The sequence below is a fragment of the Bactrocera tryoni genome, chromosome 5, assembly GCF_016617805.1.
Source record: "Bactrocera tryoni isolate S06 chromosome 5, CSIRO_BtryS06_freeze2, whole genome shotgun sequence".
Lineage (NCBI taxonomy): Eukaryota > Metazoa > Arthropoda > Insecta > Diptera > Tephritidae > Bactrocera > Bactrocera tryoni.
The window spans coordinates 1134355-1155579 of record NC_052503.1 but is presented as its reverse complement, the minus strand read 5'-3'; the positions used below and the strand labels follow the sequence as shown (position 1 = coordinate 1155579).

General features: G+C 33.6%; 4 protein-coding genes across 4 annotated transcripts; all 4 read left to right on the top strand.

Moving 5' to 3' along the window:
• Nucleotides 1–3515: 3515 nt before the first annotated feature.
• LOC120777652 (endocuticle structural protein SgAbd-6) lies at nt 3516–5252 on the top strand. The gene is made up of 2 exons (XM_040109104.1): nt 3516–3732; nt 5051–5252. Exons 1-2 carry the CDS (start codon nt 3599–3601, stop codon nt 5238–5240), a joined length of 324 nt encoding a protein of 107 aa, XP_039965038.1. The 5' UTR covers nt 3516–3598; the 3' UTR covers nt 5241–5252.
• A 3060-nt stretch (nt 5253–8312) lies between these two features.
• On the top strand, nt 8313–8697 carry LOC120777654 (endocuticle structural glycoprotein SgAbd-5). The gene is made up of 2 exons (XM_040109105.1): nt 8313–8452; nt 8517–8697. Exons 1-2 carry the CDS (start codon nt 8313–8315, stop codon nt 8695–8697), a joined length of 321 nt encoding a protein of 106 aa, XP_039965039.1.
• A 7677-nt stretch (nt 8698–16374) lies between these two features.
• On the top strand, nt 16375–16787 carry LOC120777802 (larval cuticle protein 65Ag1-like). The gene is made up of 2 exons (XM_040109335.1): nt 16375–16499; nt 16589–16787. Exons 1-2 carry the CDS (start codon nt 16375–16377, stop codon nt 16785–16787), a joined length of 324 nt encoding a protein of 107 aa, XP_039965269.1.
• Nucleotides 16788–20207: 3420 nt separating this feature from the next.
• On the top strand, nt 20208–20619 carry LOC120777782 (larval cuticle protein 65Ag1-like). The gene is made up of 2 exons (XM_040109302.1): nt 20208–20329; nt 20421–20619. Exons 1-2 carry the CDS (start codon nt 20208–20210, stop codon nt 20617–20619), a joined length of 321 nt encoding a protein of 106 aa, XP_039965236.1.
• Nucleotides 20620–21225: the final 606 nt, after the last annotated feature.

Sequence of the window (21225 nt, the reverse complement as noted above, 5' to 3'; positions counted from 1 at the left end):
TGCCAAGAAGGAAGCAAGTAGTTTCTTATTTGCGAGCAAATCTTTTATGCCATCAACAGCATTCGTATATTTTTTTAAGGTGCGAGTTCAAGTGTGAAGTGGATGAGATACCGAGATACGCTCGCAAATAGTACTAAATAATACACTGTACATATTTACTTGTACAATGACAACTACTACCACGATAAAAGGGCGGAATTCTTTATTACCATTCACGGCTTCAATGCTGTTTCTTTTTAATTAATTAATTTTAAGCTACTCTTGCATTACATCCATGCTTGATTTTCGGTTAATTTATTCATATTAATCTAAACTTCACATACTTTTGTATATGTGTATGTATATTGCAGCTGTAGTTCTTCAGGAACATCAATTAATAAAGGCACAGACAAAACTGTCGTGATTTTCGAGGTTAACAAAAACATCATTGAAATCAATACCGCATGACGAGGAACGCCAGAAAGGTAGGCATTTAAGGTGTTGTATGTTTCAGTGTACTTTAGCAGTAACTTCGAAATTTCACGCGAAGTGGGAAGTCAGAAATATGTATGTTTAGTGGAAAGATTAACATTAGTGACTTTTAAACTTGTATTTTTTATATGTATGTACTTATGTGAGTATAGGGTGTTATGGGTGGCGATTTTTGGATTAGTGGGTGTGTAAAACAAGAAAAAATACTTACTTCACAAGCACCGAAGCTGTCAGCGGTTTGTATCCATTGTTAAAGGTTTGATTTCTCTTTTCAGTCACCTTGTTCGATATAAACAAGGTTAAAGTAGTAAATAAAGAAAAAATATCTTTTGGTAAGATCTTTATCTGGATTTTGATTAGAATGACAGCTATATGTTATAGTGGTCTGATCTGAACAATTCGTTCTGAGATTATACATAGTGATGCTAGTCTATGCCAAATCGCGTGAAGGTATATAGACAAATGAACAATTTTCCATACAATGACTATGATCTTTATCTGTCTGTTTGTATGAAAGCTATATCATTTGGCAATCCGACAAATGAGGAGCTTCTTTAAGAGAAACGACTAAAAACTCATATTTTAAAAACTGAGGTGCTAGTTTGCTTATTTACAAACAGGTGAACATGCCTAAATCTTTTTAGGGTATACCAAAAAATATGCCTAAAATTTTTCAAATACTGAACAAATTTTCAATCTTTCTTGCACCCAGAATGGGTTATATTATAGTATCGAGAAGGATCTAAACCAATTCCATTCATGTTTGGCTCAATATCTCATTGTCCTCAAGAAGGTATGCTCTAGGAAATGCTTACACCTAATTATGATATATGTATATGATTAACACGTTGACCGAACAATATCCTTTATGTCTTTTTCAGACCTGTGGTTTCCAAGAAAAAGTGAAACTCATATATTTTAATGTGATGGCCAAGAATTTAATTTTATTATAAAGATAAGAGTTTGCTATTATGTTAAAAAAATAATTTTGGGCAAGTGACCTCCGAGCCGAGAGGGTTAATTTTGAACCATTTTTTGCAGATTGGGTCCGTATCTCAGCAACAAGGCTCTTTGAAGGTATCAATCGTCTCGAGCTTTTCTGCCTAAAAACGTTCTAGGGGTGTTAAATTGAACGATTTTGGATACTTACGACACGAGATAATGTGCTCGTTAAAGATTTCACACCAAAAAGGGACTTTTTGAGATTGTAACGGCGACTCAGCAACGAGTTCACTTGCTATCTTTCTAACATTACTAACCATATTCTTTACGTTTTTAATATTTTCATCAGTTGAAGAGGTAGAAGGCCATCCAGAACGAGGCATCTTCCACGATCTCTCGAAGGAAAATTAATAATCGAAAGTTTTTTCGAACATTCGAAGCAATTCCGCATACTAAATCTGGTTAGAAATACAAAATTTGAGACAAAGTCTTTGTTCGATAATTTTATACATTGTAAAAATCGCAACGACAGCTGCTGTAAACATACTGGTTCAGAGATCGCGCTCATATTTGGCATAGTAATTACGGAAAACTGAATTAAGTTATCTAAATTCTAGACTAAGAAAACCATTATGAGAACGAAGCTCTAATTATCTGTGAAACCTGTTGTAAGAGTATAAAAAAGATCTACTAATTAGTCATATGACAAAAGTAGTGAACAATTCGACCGATATGATATTCAAAAGAAGATTATGGGAGTTTTCACTGTAAATAAAGGTACAGGGAAAATTAATAATTGGGCTTTTAGTTTACATTAAGGATTTGATAATACCTGGATGTGGAATGCTGTTAATCCTTTAAAATATCTGAAATTATTATTACATATACAGCAACGAGTGTCCAACTTCTATTACCATCCAATGTCTAACAAAGCACTCTCACAAAAAGTGTTTAAAAGTTTTTTAAATTGAATGGTTTTCTGTAGAACAATAGAAAAATGGTCAACACAAAGGGGGCCAGAGCGCATAGAAGTTGAAATTCAACGTGTTGGCCACTTCACACATTTGCCAAAACGCACCGAGTAGCTCATAAATTACACCACAAATTTTCTAACAACCATTGAAGATCAATTGCTTTCACACAAATTATCAACAACACAGAAACTCAATTCAAGCACCTACTCAAAAGTACAAACGCTTGCGTGTGTGTGTGTGCGTGGTGTAACATTGAATGGAAGCACTTAGATGCGCTTTGGCAAAGTAAAAAAAACAATAATAGCAACAAGGCAAGGCGAATCGGCATAGCTCAATTGTCAAACGCTAATCAGCAGCGTGGTGAAGTTCAAAACGTCAGTGCTGTTAATGGGTTTGTGCTGTCTTGCGGTTAATGACCGCAACGAGCATATGCAACGCACACACATACACCCGAGTCGAAGTGATGATCTCCAAAACCTAGATAATCCGTTGAATTACATAATTTGCGTTTCATTATTCAGCCGTTATGTACGCATGCTCGTAGTTGCGCTGAAATATGAATGTATGTACATATGTGCGTGCATGCTTGCCTAAAATGATTTGCAGGCGGTTATGTTGAATGTGTTTGGCAGTTCATTATTGCCATTTTTCGATTTTATTGATGGATGCTGCAATGCGCTCTCTAACTATTTGGATTTTCAGTTTCATTCGAAGAATGTTTTATTGATATCTCCCTCGTATTTACCTTCGCAAGCACTTACGCACACTTACATACATACACTGGCATGCTTGTAACCATATGTTGCATATGGTGTGCCTGGATGTACAAATGAAGTACACACTCATCATGCTCTTTTATCGCTTTATTGCTATTGTTGTTGGCGCAATTATTATTAGTTTACTTGTGTTAATTTATTTGCCTATGAGCGTAATGCACAGCGCAAAGCGCATACTTCGCACATTAATAGGTAAATATGTGGGTATGTAAGTATGTAGGTACTCTCAGCAAGTGCGTATAACCATGCTCATTATTGTACTTTATTGGATTTTCTGTAAGACATACGTATAAATAGCGACTGACTTTGGTAATTACACTGCATTAGTTAGCAAACGTAATTGGGATAACGACAAGCGCGGCAGCAGCAGCTGAAGTTCAAGAAATATTAAAAATATTATCTCAGAAAGTAAAATATACAAAATCTCTCACCAAAATGAAGTTTACTTTGAGCATCCTGGCACTGTGTGGATTAATCGCCTTCGCCTGTGCTGCGCCGCTCGATGACCCAGCTACTGCCCAGATTCTACGCTATGATAACGAGAACGCCGCTGATGGTTACAAATTCGGGTGAGTTCGTAAAAAAAAAGTGAAATCAAAAGTGTTTCATTTGCGTGAGAAGTTGAGGTTATGATACAAATAGAAGAATCAAAAAATGTGTTTTTCGCAATTTCGAACGAAAATTGAATTTACAAAACATACGATGGCGTGTAGTAAAGTAATTACTTTTTAATATTTCAAATAAGGAAATGGAAAATTTGATCATCTATTTAATAAAATAAGCAGTGAGGCAAAGCTGTTTTTGCTTCAATATTATTTGTTTATATTTTAAGGTCCTTTCCCAGAAAAATCAAAGACTTTTATTTTAGCTTGAAAATATATTATACCAATTTACATTTTATAAATTGCTGGGAATTTAAAACTAACTTATATCTTATCTATTATTTCTATACGTTTTCCGAAAATTGCGTAAATATAAGAATTAAGAAATTTTCCAGGTTTACCCTGCTGATCTCATTATAGAAACTTCAAAATTTTTCTGCTTCTACAAAATATTGCTCTAGACTTCTTTGAGCTCGGAAACACCTTATGTGTTTTAATTGATTTTTTTTTTCAACACCTTAATAATTATTCCTATATATGGTAAAATATTTTTATTAAAGCTGCAAGCTATTTACAGTTGTGAGCTATTAAATTTTTTTTCTAATCTTAGTGGCATTACGTTAGATCAATTATTAAATGCCAAAAACTATAAACTTTGCAAACTACAAACTATAGAAAGATTTGAAGATTTACAAGGAGAAATTTTGTAGAAAAAAGATGCTTATCGTTTGTCTACTTCGAATATAAATCTTTTTAAACTTTCAGGGTTCAACATTATTAAGTACATCTAAACGATTCTAATTTTATGAGGTTATTGGTTTGAAAAAAGGCTACACTGCAATAAGTTGTTTTTGGTGATAAATTATTCTATTTTAGGATGTCTTATCACTAATACTACAAATATATAACGGTCACGATTGAACTTCAGATATATTCTTAAAGTAACTTTATATCCTTGAAGACATTTTATATAAAACTTTCGAATACTCGACGGTTTTTTGCTGGAATGTACATATATTGCCAAAAAATTTTAATTGTTGTGTTCAATCCTAGTATTCTCAGTCCTCCTTCACCAGAAAAACGTGGTTCAGAAAATATTATTGACTTATTATTATTCAAATAGCTCACTCATTTTCAAACTAACTCAGCAGATTCGTCTTCTATCTCCGCTATTTCTGTACGTTCATTGCATTAAAATTTCTTTTTCCAAAGTTATTCTATAATATTATTTCTAAAAAATAATTATTATCAAACAAAAATTAAATTGTAATATACCAATTTACAGCTATGAGACTAGTGATGGTGTGTCACGCCAGGAGGAGGCTGAACTAAAGAACGCCGGCACCGAACAGGAGGCCATTTCAGTGCGCGGATCAGTCAGTTGGGTGGCACCAGACGGACAGACATACACATTAAATTATATCGCCGATGAGAACGGTTTCCAACCACAGGGCGATCATTTGCCGCATGTTTAATGTTGCGCTGTAGAGGAGATACTTTGAAATTAATCGTTTATACATATATGCTTGTAGTTATAGTGTAAATATACAAAAATATGAATTGTTATATAAGAAAGAAACAGTATTAAATTGGCTTATTACAATTCTTCAATACTTTACTTTTATTTGATTATATAGTGAAAATGTTGAAAAAAAAATGTTCGTGTTTGTATTTAGAACCTTAAAGATTTTAGAGTTATGGTTTAAATGACATGTGTTTTAATAGCTATAGTTAAAAATTCTAACTTAATTTTAACCGAATGTTAAGCACTAAGAATTTTGTGGAAAATATATATCTTTTATTACGTTCGATTGCTTCAATATAGAATAAATTCTCCGTGAGCTCATTTCAAGCTATTCTCTTATAAAAAATATTAAAAGCATACTATATTTAAAGTCAACAAATAAGTAAAAATGTTCAAGTTCGTTGCTTAAGTCTTCAGTTTTTGCTCACTCTTCTGAAGTGAATTTCAAAGATAAGGTCAAATTTAAGTTTTTCACATATCATGAGGTATATCGTGGAGTGTATAAACAAATTTTTTTGGAATTTTTTGATGACATCTGTTGGAGAAATGACTGGGTGACTGAGAGATGCGTTTTGTCATTGGCGGACACGATTTCTCATGTTTGGATCATCTGAAACACAAAACCCGATTTATTCATAAAAAGAACGTAAATGGTTATCGTCCCTACTAGAATCATGAAAAAACGAGGGAGGGAAAAAAGTAATTATCGTTTTTTTTTTTTAATTTCTCCCCATGTTTTTTTACATAAATTTTGTCATAACATTGTCAATAAATTATAAAAAATTATGAATCTAGTAGGGACGATAGCCAAGCGTTTTGTGAACGTAGTTCGACGGGAATCATGTCCGCCAGTTTAAAAAAGTGTGTTTTGAGAAAAACGCGTTTAAGGTTTGAGGTGTGCACTCCGAGCGCTCCGAACGTCGAGCGGTATTATAATTTTTGGGCCATTTTCGAAACCTTCCAATGGTAAAGTGGGTTTCTACATTAATTCTATGGGTATATGGGAACAGAAAATGGTCTGGTATCCAAACATAGAGCTTTTTTTTGAAGGCAGCCTTTTATAAATGCTTCAAAACCATTTGATGATGAACGCTAAGTTCCTTAGCGATAACATTGCTTATATGACTATCCTGGTCAATCTTTTCCATAATTTCATCTACTTGTTCAACACCAGACCAGACGACTAGAGCGAGGTGCATCTTTCACATCGAAATTTCCAAAACGGAAGCGAGCGAAACATGCGTCAATATATAGCGAATTTCTTCATTACTTTCACACATTTTTGAACAGCTGTAACTTTTTTGTAACTTCCCCGAATTTAAGTTTTGATTAAATGAAGCCCAAAATCTCACTATTCCAACACTTTATGGTATGACATAATGTGATTGGTAGTACTGGAGATATGCGACTACAACGACATCTATGGACAATATACGAAAAGACTTTTTCGACTACCCGCTATAGGCTTATATAAGTTGCAATTTTTTCACTATTTTTTAAAAACTCAGGAAAGTCAAAAAATGTCTTCTAATAAAAATAGAAATGCACATTTTATCCGATATTTTGAAATATACTTTCATAATGGCTAATTTTGTGTCTTAAGAGGGATTTCGGTTAGAATTATCTGTCTTTAAATATCTCTATATTTGTTTCAGTGCCGCTCTTAATCAACAAAAGATGATACGTTAAAGCCTGGTGGTAGTTTGTGTGTGTACATACATATATGTATATATTTGGTTTCTTTGCTTCCTTTCATTAGTTTTTCCGCTCGATTTTGAGACTAATTTTCTAGCTTCTTTCAAACTTTCATAGCTTTAAAATTTCAGTAATTTCAGCAGATATTTATATTATAGTTTTAATAGAAAAAATTTCTGTCGGCGGTAACGCTCTCAAAAGCGTGCTGTGCTGCACCGAAACCACTGATGAGTAACACATTACTGTCATTAAACGAATTCTGTTATTTATGGTATATGTTATTTTATCTATCAATTATATTAAATCATTGCCGAGACGTATCAAGCGACAAAAAAAGAAATTCCGGTCTACTCATCTTGATCATTTCTATAAATTTAGTAGGATGTCATGCCAAAAAAAGAATCTTACGACCGGACCAAATATATAAGAACTGCATGCAATATTCTTGCATGTAAACATACATATGTATGTGTGAATATTTGTATTGTGTTTGTTCTTGTTTCGCTCGCCGAGCTTCTAATTGCTGGCATCATCATCTATCAATATCATTTTTGCGCTAAAATACTAATTAATATATGGTATTGTATTATGAACAAATGCTTTAATAAAGCATTAATTAATTTTTGACATGGCTATGTTGAACAGAAGCCGGACAAAGAAATTTCGGAGACGCCAACGCCGAAATGCAAGTCAAGTGTAGAAATACATACTTCAGCTAAAGCAGGGGGAAAACAAACACATGATGCATAGATCTTTTGAAAAAAAAATAAAAAAAAAATGATTTTGAAAAAGTGATGCAAACAAATAACTCACTGTGGCCACAAGCGTAGAAAAGATTGAAAAAGAAAAAATTGTGTGTTAATGTGTAATTAAAAGAGTTTTTGACAATTGGTACATGGTGAGGCAGGAGTGGCGGCGCAAAGTTCCGCTTTGTGAATTAACGACCGGCCTGTCCATCGGCTCAACAAAGATGTGGCTATACATATGCATACATACAAAGGCATGTGTGTGTGTGTACAAGTGGATTTTTTTGCGATGAGGACATTTTAAATATGTTTGTTTCATTTTTTACACTACCTACGATTGGTGAGTGTACCACAAAAATTGAAAAAAAAAGTTAATAATAATAAAAATGAAATAATCGTCGTAAAATAAGTGTAGCGGATCTTCTTCTTCAGCTTTCCATTTGGTATAAAAGGCTTTGCGTGGATTTGTGCAATATCAGTACAGCTAGTGCTTACACAGTGCAACCAACCAATTACTAAGGATTAATTCAATATCTTCGGCTTTTACAGGAATTACAGAGAATCACTAATTTTATATCGAAATGAAATATCAAGTAGTTTTGTTGTTTGCTTGCTTTGCCGCTGTCTGCTTGGCTGCGCCACGTCCCGATGAAGCTGATGAGAAGGCAGAGACACTGCGCCTGGAAGCCGAGAATAATGGCGTCGATAAATACTCCTTTGCGTAAGTTTACCTGACATATGTAGAGGAGGGATATTGTATTTGGGGTTTTACTTACACATTTCAGCTACGATACCAGCAACGGTATTTCACGCACCGAAGAAGGCGAACTCAAGACCATCGACGATAATGCGGCCATCGTTGTCCATGGCTCTACTTCTTGGACGGCACCGGACGGCAAGAAATTCGAACTTGTTTTCACAGCCGATGAACTCGGCTACCATCCCTCAATTAAACTAGTCAGCTAAATTATAACCCTATGTTACTTAGCTTTACTGTGCAAATTTCGCCGCCGGAACTGTGTTTAAATTGTACCTAGTAAATATATTCGAATATGAATAAATATCAAATTGCATGCATATATGAAAATATAAATGTGTGTGTTTTATTTTTTATGCTTTCGTGGTGGTAGCAATATTTTGATTTGAGCTGTTTGTACCACAACAAAGGCTCTGGAGGTTGTTCTGGATAACCAGCTAATAAATATTCAAGTGAAGTATGATGGATTTAGGCCATTGGAGCCAGAGTCAGCGTCATTAAAGGCGTGGTATATACTGGAAATATGCTAAATTGGCAATGCGACTGAAAACGGAGGTCCTTGAGGAATCAAACACAACATTTTCATTCGATAATACAGTAAAATAAATTAGGAACAGGAGCGAGCTTCTTTTGCAATTCGAAAGAAAATAATACTAACCTGATAACTCTTTGTTTTGTAGGAAATTTTCTGCTCTACAAAAACGGCCACTGACTTTTTATATTTTTATGTGTTTTTAAACTTTTATATTTATTTTTTATATTTCGCTGACTTTTACGAGTTATTCGTAATCGCTTAATTGAAGAAAATTTACATATTCTTTGTTTTCTAGAGCAAAATAATTTCCTACAAGATTATGAGCTCTACAATTTAAAATTATTACTTTTTCATTGAGTTAAAAAATTCATAAGAAAAAAAATGTTTATAATAATCAAGTTTTTACCATTAATTCTTTTAAACGGTTCGGTTTCCGAAAAATCATTATAGACTTTTTTTGAAGAGCAATCGATTTCCAACAAAATTCATAAAACAAAATACTTTTTCAAGCAGTTGGAAGCGAGATACAAAGTTTTCTATCTGATAATAAGAAAAATATAGAAAGCCTTTAGGCGGAGCTCATACTTGGAGAGCATTTCTTGGAGGTGTCTGTCAACCAATTTTGCAGAGTACCAGGTGAAAAAAAACAATCGCTCTTTTTGACCCACCTTAATGTATACATACATATATAGGTTAAAAATAGGCGGAAAACACTTAATTTCTTATACTGAACTTATGGGATGATATGGCCTAATCTCATTTGATCAAATTTTTAATTTATTTTCAAAGCGTCTTTAGGAAAAAAAATACGTGAACTCAATGAAACTCTGGTAGCTGGCTTATGGCTTAATTTTTTCTAGCGTAATGCACAAATAGTAGTGAAATAGAGAATTAAAGGTCAAGGCATATCTTAATGCAGTACAAAAAATGATAGAGGATGCCTATCAAGGTCATCTGTATGCTATTATAAGAGCTTTTTCTTAATATTAAAGTTTTCATATAGTACTTATCACTATCGACTTGAAGTTAGTGTAAAGGAAAACAATCTAACGTAAGCGAAATATTATATTTGAATATATTCGTTGTTTAATTAATTTCTATTACTTAGCAAATTCTTAACATATAAAATGCGGTTTGGTTTTCTTCTATTCTTTTTAAACTTTCTCGTTCTTAAATTTGCATTCATGCATAATTTAATAAATTTTGGATTATCTGGATTAATGCAGTTAGCAACACTTAATATTTCAATTGAAATAACTGTTGACACGCTTATGTACTCAGTTATACAAAACACGTTGCACATTAAATCAGTATGCTTGAGAAATCGCAATTCAATCCTTACTTAGCTGCATGCCATGAGATTTTTTTAAGTGGAAGAATATGCATGATGCAAGGGTGGAAAGAAAAAGTATTTTGTTCGCCTCATATTTCCGCTTATATTAACCGTTTTGTACACTTTTCCATCCCAGCTCTGTACATCTTTTGATTTATTCGCTTAAATTCATTGATGACTTGCATTGTTCTTGGACAAAAGCGAAGCTTAGGCTAGTTTTGGGTAGTTCACACCAGTCAGGCGCAAGTCACGACCGCACCACAACTCTTTTTAAATATTAGAACGAAAATATAATAATATTTCTTCAGTTTCAGCATATTAGCAAAAAGCTACGGAATATAATGACTTATAAAGCAACATAAAGTTATTTAACAACCGTTTGCGATTTGCATATTCCTTTGATTTAATACACGTCCATATTCGCACCAAAAAAATGTTAGTCAATAATTCAGCTCTAAAGTGAAACCGGTATGCTCACCAATAACTAACCAAAAACATGTTTATTTTACTTTGACAGAAAATGAAAATGTCTATCCTAAGCAAAAAGAAGCTTCACAATTTTCGAAGATGCAAAGTACTCCTGCTCGGTGGGCAGCTACTTTGTAACACATGCAACGCATTAAGTATTAGTTGACATGAACATATGTATGTATTAAATGACGGTAACTCAAAGAAGTAACGGAAGTTAGAAGCTAACACACACATAATTAGTAAATATTCCATTAATATAAAATATTAAATTCATTAAGCAAATTATGCCTATTACTTTGCAGATTTAATCGACGTCAAAACTTAAAATTGCGCATGGTCATGCCCCTAATTATTCCATATATTTATACTCTTGCAACCTGCTGCTACATAGTACTCGTATTATTGTTTTGTTCACCTAAAACTAAGCATGATAGAAATGAAATTCAGGCAGAATACTTTCCTAACAATAGTGATTCTGTGTATCAAAAATGGGTTGAATCGGGTCAATACTTCCCTGAGCCCAGATATATTTAATATAAAGATTTTCGTACTTCCTAGTGACTTTATGCTGGATATAGCGGTTAATATTTGAGTTATTTTAATGAAAATTTCAAAACATATTTTACTCATAACATATATCATAACAGTATATCACCGTTCCTAATGTGGATTCAATTGGGTTAAAACTTGATCTAGCCCCAAAAAATAACAATTTGGCATGAGAATAAATAGGTCAGTGTATACTATATGTATAGTATGTGTACATATATATATATAAATTGCTTAGATTCCGACTCTAGGGTTGATGTTTTACATCTTGAGGTATTTCCCTGGCTTTGATTTCTGCAAGTTGCAAGAGTATCAAATGTTCGGTTGCACCCAAATTTAGCTCTTTTTTTACTGGTTATTTGTATCATTTTTAGTAGAATTTAATTTGAAATTTGCTATTTTACTCGTCTCATTCAGTAAAACAAAAATTAAATACAACGAACGTTGGAGTCTTGTAATCAAGTTCCTGTCTTGAGTCGTTTGATAATAATTCCGGGAATATTTTCTTTAACTTCAACAGCGACATCTGCCATTTGTCCCGAAAATTTATATTTATTTTTTATTACATAAAACAACGAAAGATCTCTTTCATTAAGCCTCATTTAAAGATTAGTTGTTTAGCATTAAAATCGGCGAGCAAGCTTAAGCTTGCGACGTGTGCAAAATTTCAGATCGTGGTATTTAGGAATTAGTTCGTGTATATTCAGACAGACGGACCTGCCTTCATCGACTCCACTGGTCACTTTGGTCATTTATTTATATAAAGTGTGTGGTCTCCGAATTTTCCTTCTCGGTGTTACTTCGTGGCACACTTACTAAACAGTGTTCAGTGTTTAAAAATTGATACCCAAATTGAGCTGAGAATATTTCTTTATTCTTAAATTTGGCTCTAGTTTTGGCTCTTCAGACAGTTGTATGCCTTGTGGAAGCAAATACGAGTACTATATATTTTAGAATACATTTAAAAATATTTACAAATGGCTTCCACGACTTCTTTGCCGAAACGAATTCAATGAAGCAAATATTCGAGTACCTTTTCCACTAAATCCAGTTATATGTCATGAAAAGCCCGTTCAATATTTACTTCTTAAACTTGAAGAGAGTCTGCTTTATTACTAAAGACCTATGACTTCAAACAACCCCACAAGAATTACTTAGGTGAATGTCACTTTAGATGAATCTAATATTTGCTCATGAATAATTTGTGGGTTTTCTTCGCACCAGAATCGACAGTTTTGTTTATTTACCGCACCACACAGATGAAAGTGAGCTTCAGCGGAGAAGATGATTGAAGAATTCAATAATTGTTCTTGCGTATATCTATCCATGATGAAATTGTAAACATTACTGAATACAATTAGAAAATTACAGATCATACATGCATAATAGAATGGCCGAAGCGACACTTAGTTATCATATTATCTCTATTAGAAAATCTGTTAACTTATAGTCAATTTATAGTTGAATCTTTGAAGATTAAGTGGCATTGTGGCATCTAATACTAAGAAAACCAAGATATGAAATAATTGGCAGTAATTTAATTATTCTAAATTCCACAAATGCAAATGATGAATTATAAAGGGTGACACAACAGCTCGCTGAAGTGCAAGCTAATATTGCAAAAACAACAGTTAGCTAATTCCAATAATTGCATAATCACCGGTGGGCACGCCATTAATTATTACAATTAACAATAGGCACGAGTCTAACAAGTTATATTTCGAAACACCGCTAGATTGGCAATGCGCATAAAATTTGCCGCAAATACATTTTATATGCTCGGGGTGGCGCATAACTGGAAACCTTAATTATGCATTAGGGCAGAAAGTGAGCTCATCCGCATGGAATTTGGGGAGGCAATAAAACACAAACTAAAATCTCAAACACAGTAAGTAAGGTACCAAAAAACATCGCGAAAATTGTGTCACTGCCAACTGTTGGCGAGTGCGTGTGCCAAATCCACGCACACAACTGCAGGACAGATCATAAGCGCAAGAAAGAGAGTGTGTGTATGAGAGCGGCTGCTGCGCACAGCTGAAAGATGAAGCAAAAATTGTTGTTTAAACAACAAAATGTCGTGAATTATCAACTATGCAGTGAAAAAAAAAACAAAAACAAATTTTTTATTGCCAATAATTTTTTTCATGATCATTTCATCCTTTGTTTTTTTTTGCTTTTATGTGTTGGCAATTTATGGTTAAATCTGAAACAGATCAACCTTCAGTTAGCCAATTTTTATTTTATTCATGTAAAATATTTTTTTATATCTGAGTTTTTATTTTTATTTTCATTATTGAAAAAGTTGTTAAAAAATACAAAAACAGAAATTCAAAAATAATGTATTTTTGGGCAGATATTTATTTCTACTAATGATTCGGCTATTTAGTGATATTTAATATGAACACATTCCTAAACAGTTATTTTTGTACTGCCGTAAAATGTTTCAGCAGAGTAAATATTTCTTTGCAACTAATGCTGTTTGATCTGCTTTATAACTAAAATATACATAAAGCGGTCACGAGTTGGCGTGATTTTTGAAAAGTGAAAATAGCTTCCATCTGCAATAGGTTTAAGGGGTGTGAAAATTAAAAGAAATCGCCTTTTTTTACACTTCGATGAGATATACCTTTATAAATAATATTATACAGTTTTAAATCAATACCTCAAACGCTTAAACGCAGAGATTTTGTCAATTATTGATTTTTTCCACCTTCGGGTATTTTGGGGAAAATATAATCTAGTGAAATTTTTTAGTAGTATTTTAGTTCTCGTTCACGAGGAAGGCCGAAATCGGGTACTTGGAACTTGGAAAATTTTAATGTTTTTATTAATTATGTTTAGATATTAATAAAATTTCCAAAATGATATCTAGTGGTTTTTGGATAACATTATATGGGACATCAGAAGTCGCCACTAAAAGGAAAGGTCAAACCGTTAGAAAATAAAATTAAATTAATATTAGAAACTTGCACGCTATCCCCACTTTTCCTTAATGGTCTCATTATACCCAGAAGGGGCCACTATAGCAAATAGCCCAGATATATATGTAAATGGTCGATTTAGTCATGGACGTTTGTTTGCCTACGGAATACTTACGCAAATCAGACCTTCAGTTTTTGAGATATCGATCTAAAGCTTTGCACAAATTATTTTCTTCCAAAGAATCTGATCATTTGTCAGAATCGCCAATTGGACCACTATAGCATATAGCTGCCATACAAACTAACATATCAAAGTCAGCCCTTGTGTGGACAATTTTTTATTTGATAAATTATCTTCACGAAATTTGTTATGGATTACCGTTCAATTTAACAATAACGTTTCCGAAGAAATGTTTCTGAAGGGACTACTACAGCATGTAGGTGCCATACAGACTGACCGCACAAAATCAAGACAACGATCTTTTTATACCTTTTTATCACAATATATAGCTACGGTGTAGCTGAACCTAACGTTTTTTCTGTTTTAGTTTAATTTTTTTCTGTGAAATTTTTGCTCAGTGTAGAATATAATATTTAAATTAAATTTATAAACATTAAGGCAGGCATGCTGCTAATCTGCTAATATGAATATGTAAAAAGTCATCTTTGTATAAAGCAAAACTAAAACAAAAACAACAATAATAAATAAAAGAAATAAAAACGACAAAAACGAGAAGATATAAAATACAAGATGATAAAAAAATTCATTTATAAATAAATAAATTCAAGGGTAACTATCGAAAGTGATGAGAAAAAAGTCGAAGACCAAGACGTCAGCGGAGTAAAAAATGATGCCACACAAACTGCGGTCGACGTAGATATTTTGAAGGCCATTGTATGAATATAGGTAGAAGCAGATGCTCTGCACAAACACACGTCTTTCTTAAGCGTTTTCATGTGGTATAGTTGCTTTTGATTTTCTTGTGGCTTCTTGTTGCTATACGTATTAGCGTTAGTGTATTATAATCGATGTTTTGTTGTTGGTTATATTTCATATGTTAATTAAGTATATACATATGTACATACAATAACTTCGGAACTTATGTACACTGCAGTGTTGTTTATGTATGTACATAGGTACATATGTATTGAAGTACCGGCATGAGGGCCCACGCATTGCTTGAGTGGGTGGAGGTAAAGCCGTGGGTTTTTTATTATGCGACTGCACACAGGAGAGAAAATATTTATGCTTATCATACAACAATTAAATTGATACATTTTTTATATATATTTCTTTTCAAAATTATATTTACGCATAAAAATCTATATTTATTTAGAGATAAATATTTTAGAACTTAAGAAATTTATTGCTTCTTAAATAGAAATTTATTGGTTCTGCAAATATTAACCGCGTTACATATTTTTCTTAATAGCAGGCATATATGCTTAAACGGCCCGGTAAATTTGGAAAATAGAGAACCCTGGTACAAATTTATGAGCTTAACCTCATGATGCTTGTGTAAGACAATCAATCAAAAATCTTTATACTCATTTATGCACAAACACCATATTCAAAACAAAACTTGTGAAGATGATGAACATATACTCGCCACACACGCTTAAACGCGAACAAACTTGGCGCGAGTGCGGTTTTAGCGACTGAAGAAATTGCAAAGTTTTGATGGCAAATATCTCGCATATATTTTCTAGCGCCTTAGGAAATGCATTAATTTTCTTAAACATAACTTTGGCCTAATATTTCCAAACCTGTTCGCTAGTAATAAATATTCATTGGCCTAGACCGTCGATTTGTTATCAGCCATTTTTATATTCTCGCTATTATGATTTTAAACGGGTATAAACAATAACATAATAATAAAAAAACAGTTTTGATTTGAATTTTTCGGCATGCAGGAAAAATTGGCGTCTAACTAGTTTTACTATCATTCGAGTTAGTTAGTTGCGATAGTTGCGGCAAAATAGTATAAATTGTAACAATCGCCCTCACTATGTCATCATTCGCAGTTCGCTAGTCCTCGTCTCAACGCGTAAATCCTCAACTTAAAAAAAAACCATAATGAAATTCGTCATTGTTTTCGCTGCTCTCTTCGCCGTTGCTCTCGCAGCTCCCGGCAACATCGATGGTGAAGCTCAGGTTTTGCGTTTCGACTCCGACGTGCAGCCCAATGGATTCAACTACGCGTAAGTACTTATTCCTGCCACCTCAAAGGATCCCATGATCTTTTAGTAAATGAAGCTTCTAATTAACAATATATAATTTTTCATTGCAGCTACGAGACCAGCAACGGTATTAGCGAACAAGCTCAAGCTAAGCTCTTGAACGAAGGTTCAGATGCCGAAGCCATCTCTGTCCAAGGTTCATACTCTTTCGTCGGTGATGATGGTCAAACCTACACCGTCAACTACATCGCCGATGAGAACGGTTTCCAACCCCAAGGTGCTCATTTGCCCGTTGCCCCAGAAGCTTAAGTTGTTAATCTGATGTCTGACTAATTTATTGTTATTTTACAAAACGAAAAAGGAAAAATGAATTGTTGTCCATCTCCAGTAATCCTCATTCAATTCTTAGTTAATTGTTTAAGTAATCGAGGTTTAATAAATGTAAAATATTAATGAGAAACAACAAATAACCCGATAAATGTTTTTATTTGTAAATATTAATCTGAGAACTTCTAATTTCAAAAAGTGGCCAATAGTGTTAAGATTATATTGTTCTGTTCTGCAAACGCCGAAGGCATTTAAGAATATTTGCTTGTGATAATACCAGTTCGAGCTAGTGATCTACTTAACTCCTTAAGAGAGCCTGAAGTTCATATTTTCAAACCCTTGCAAATTACTTGGCGAATAGCTTTGGTATAACGTAGAGTCAAATTGCGTTCAGACGATCGGACGATCGAGTTTAACTCCATCTAAAACTATATAAATAATACATATATAAACAAACTGTATTTGGATGTACACGTCTACTGAGACTTTGCTAGGGGTCATGCTAGCATTTTCTAAAAGCGGAAAAAAAACTAAAAGTAACGGAAAGATGAAATGATCAGCTTTAAGTATGCGAGACTGAATTGGTAACTTGGCAAGTGGAGGGAATGTATACTGTGCTATAGTTTCTGTAGAATTTTAATGGAATGTTGTCTTGATTATAGATATACATATCTAAAAAATATAATTTACATCTTTATTATTAACATAATTTCAAAACATGAAAAATGTGGATTATAATAAGTTTAAAACCCAGTTTCACACAATTTTCGGTTTATTTAGCCGTCATATACTTCTACTAGATGATAGATCGTTAATCTACTCTTCGATTCTAAACATCGAAGATATTTGAAGAGAAGCCTTTCACTTTTTCTTAAAAGATTTTCACAAGCCAAAATCGTTAAATATCTAAACTATTGTTGGTTGAGAAAACTACTGTATTAGATGTAAAAATTTCAGAAACAAATTTGTGATTTATGCATTTACATTCCACCTGGAGTGGACCATTTAAGCATTCAGTGAAGGTCGGGAAATTTATCTTAGGAATATGAGCCGACACCGAAAATACCAAAATTAATGTGGCGCCGCGTAGGGTCGATTGTAGAGTAGCGGCTATTATCTACACCCTTTTGTTATGTGAAGTGGTGTACATGCGCGATGTTGAGGTGTGCAGTGTTGCCCTGTGTGTGAAGCAGGAATAATGGGATGCCCAACTCCTCTCTCGCTGGAAGTGAGAGAACAATTGCTAAACGTCAAAACCACCTAAACTTTGACAGTTGACTGGATTGGGGAGGTTTTGACGTTTAGCAGTTGGAAACGAGCGATGGCCAGATTGAAATCTTACCAAAGAAATATATAAACGGAGGGATTTGTTGCATCGTTCAAGACCTCTTATCAAAAATGCAAAACAATGAAAATTAAATAAATTTGTGAAATTTAAAGGTATTTGATGAAATGTTTTGTAATTTGAAACATCATAGTATTATTTTCAATTGAAAATTATTAAAAACTTTTAATGATTGAGAGCTAAAAACCTTAAATCTTATTATTGGGTATTGAAAGGACAAAAGTCAGTTGTTATAATATTCTTTAAAAAGATTTAAATAGTTTCTCCATATAATAAATAACCACTGTTTAGTAATTTATATTCGTACTAAATGTTGGGTAATGGGTTAATAAATGCCCAAAAAATGTTATTTTGTTCGATCTGGCCATAATGGAAAATGTTATAAAAAACGCTTATTTTGAGGCGCTCTCACACTGGAATAAGTTGGGCATCCCATTATTCCTGGTGTGAAGTATGAGTGCATGTTGTTCTCAGGGGTGGAGAGTTGTGCTAGGGTGCGCCAGTTTTTCCCCAATGGAGTGTTGCTACGGGGTATAATAGTTTTGTTCACATAACGGTTGTTTGCATATCCTGATAATTTATATTTGTATATTTTTTGGATATATACAAACCGCCTGTCTACGCAAACTATAAAATGAGTAAAAAATTGAGACACCGTAATGAAACTTGTCACAAGGGTTTTTCGACAAAAAAGATATAACGAGTTTGAAGTTCTTAGATTGACGTCTGCGGACCACCCATAGAAGAAAACTTATAAAGTGTTATAACTAAGCAATAAATTAGGACACAAAACTGCAATTTGACGCAAGGGAATGGGCATGGCTATATTTAAGATACAACAACTAAATTCGATCAGGTCAGAATCAGGAAATCACGTTTTGGTTAAAGCCTATATATCTGGACCTTCTCTACCTATTTCAACTAAATTCTTATGTTCCATCATTTCAGGTCGAAATTGGGTGAAATCAGATAAAAACTGCGCTTACTTCCTATATAACACAATTTTAAATACCCTCCAGTTCCTATTCCTAACTTTTTACCGAAAATATAGTTCAATCCTTGAGATATACTATAAAAATTCGAATATGTCAAAAATTGGATAAATCAGATCAGATTAGAAATATTTTCGAAGTTCCGACTAACTTTATACTGCATACATCGGCAAAGTTGTGAGTTATCACAATAGAATAGACCCCATATATCTAATATCTGGATTTTCAAACATCCGCTTGGCTTCATATAAAAAATATACCGCGACTCTTGGGCTGTTCAAAGTTCTGCAAGCCCTTTATGATACTCATTATATATTTAAATTTATGTTGTCGATATGTGCAATTATGTTTATGTACACTGGATAAATTTATCCGCACATTACAAGTATCTGAATATTGAGTTTAAATATATAAATGCTTGTAGTTTAATATTCTAACGAAAAAATGTATCACAGGTTTGTACTTAAACAACAAAGAAAAAACTTTAATTAGTTGATTTACTGACGACCGTCATAGCTTGTTTTCCACATGCGCCTCTGCTTTGATTCGATTCGCTCTCGATCCCCAAGCTTGGCAACTTAGCACCTACGTTTCATACATCATTGGGGTCAAACTACAGCTACAGCCAGCGCTGTTCCGTCTTCTTTATGCTTTAATGATATACATAAGTATATGTTTTTGAGTGCGTAAATCGTTGCGTTGATTTCCATATTCGAGTTTTTTCGGTTTTTGGCCGATTCTTATTAAGCTCTTCAACTAACAAGAAATATTCACTAATGTCGACCGTATCTTTAATTCATTTTTTGGTTAATTTGTTAGTTTAATGCTTTGATTATACTATAACAATAAAGAAGCTTTGTTGTTTGTGAACAGAGTTGTGATGGAACAGGCGTTGAACATTTGCATTTTAGATTAAAAGGAAAAAACTTAAACTAACTAACTAGTTTTTGCTATGATTCGAGATAGTTGCGGCCAAAACAGTATAAATTGTAACAATCGCCCTCACTATGTCAACATTCGCAATTTGCTAGTCTCAAAGAGCAGAGTCCTCAAATCAAAATCAAAATGAAATTCGTCATTGTTTTCGCTGCTCTCTTCGCTGTTGCTTTCGCCGCCCCCGGTGGTGATGGTGATGCCCAAGTTTTGCGTTTCGACTCTGACGTGCAGCCCAATGGATTCAACTACGCGTAAGTTTATTTATCCAAGTCAGCTGAAAGGATCAAATGATCTTTTAGTCAATGAAGCTTCTAATTATCAATATTTATTTTTTCATTGCAGATACGAGACCAGCAACGGTATTAACGAACAAGCTCAAGCTAAGCTCTTGAACGAAGGCTCAGATGCCGAAGCCATCTCTGTCCAAGGCTCATACTCTTTCGTCGGTGATGATGGTCAAACCTACACCGTCAACTACATCGCTGATGAGAACGGCTTCCAACCCCAAGGTGCTCATTTGCCCGTTGCCCCAGAAGCTTAAGTTGCTAAATATTTAAAACCAATTGTTTAATTTTTTTTTACAAATCCGTACAAATTCCCAAAATTATTGTTTTTCCCTTCCTTGTAATCCTGATCCTAGTCGTCCTACCCTAACAACTGCCCTGATTGCAATTAACAAGGTGTTGTTATTGTTAAACGCTATGGGGTCAGTGTGATCAGTTGTTAGTTCTTAGAGTAAGCTACCAAAACAAAAAACAAGAGTAAAGAAAATAGTTACACCAAAAAAACTTACTTTTTATTGTAAACAATGCAAGGGATACTTAAATTTTGAGAAATGGCTATGCCTAACATAGCATTTTGGTTAAATAGAAATTGGGGACCACATATACGGTATCAGGGAGCAAGTATTGTTGTAACCCAATATTTGCAATTTTTGGAAATTAGGCGACACATCTTAAAGGAACTTTCGTGCAAAGTTATGTTTCGATGCATTCATTCCGTGTCCGAAGGAACTTAAATTTTTGTTATATGTATAGAAAGTAGGCGTGTAATATAGGAAGGTCAAAATATGTATCACATTTTATTAAAATTGGCCGAACAGATTGCCAGATATGGGGTAATATCTAAATGTGAAAAAATGTCCTCT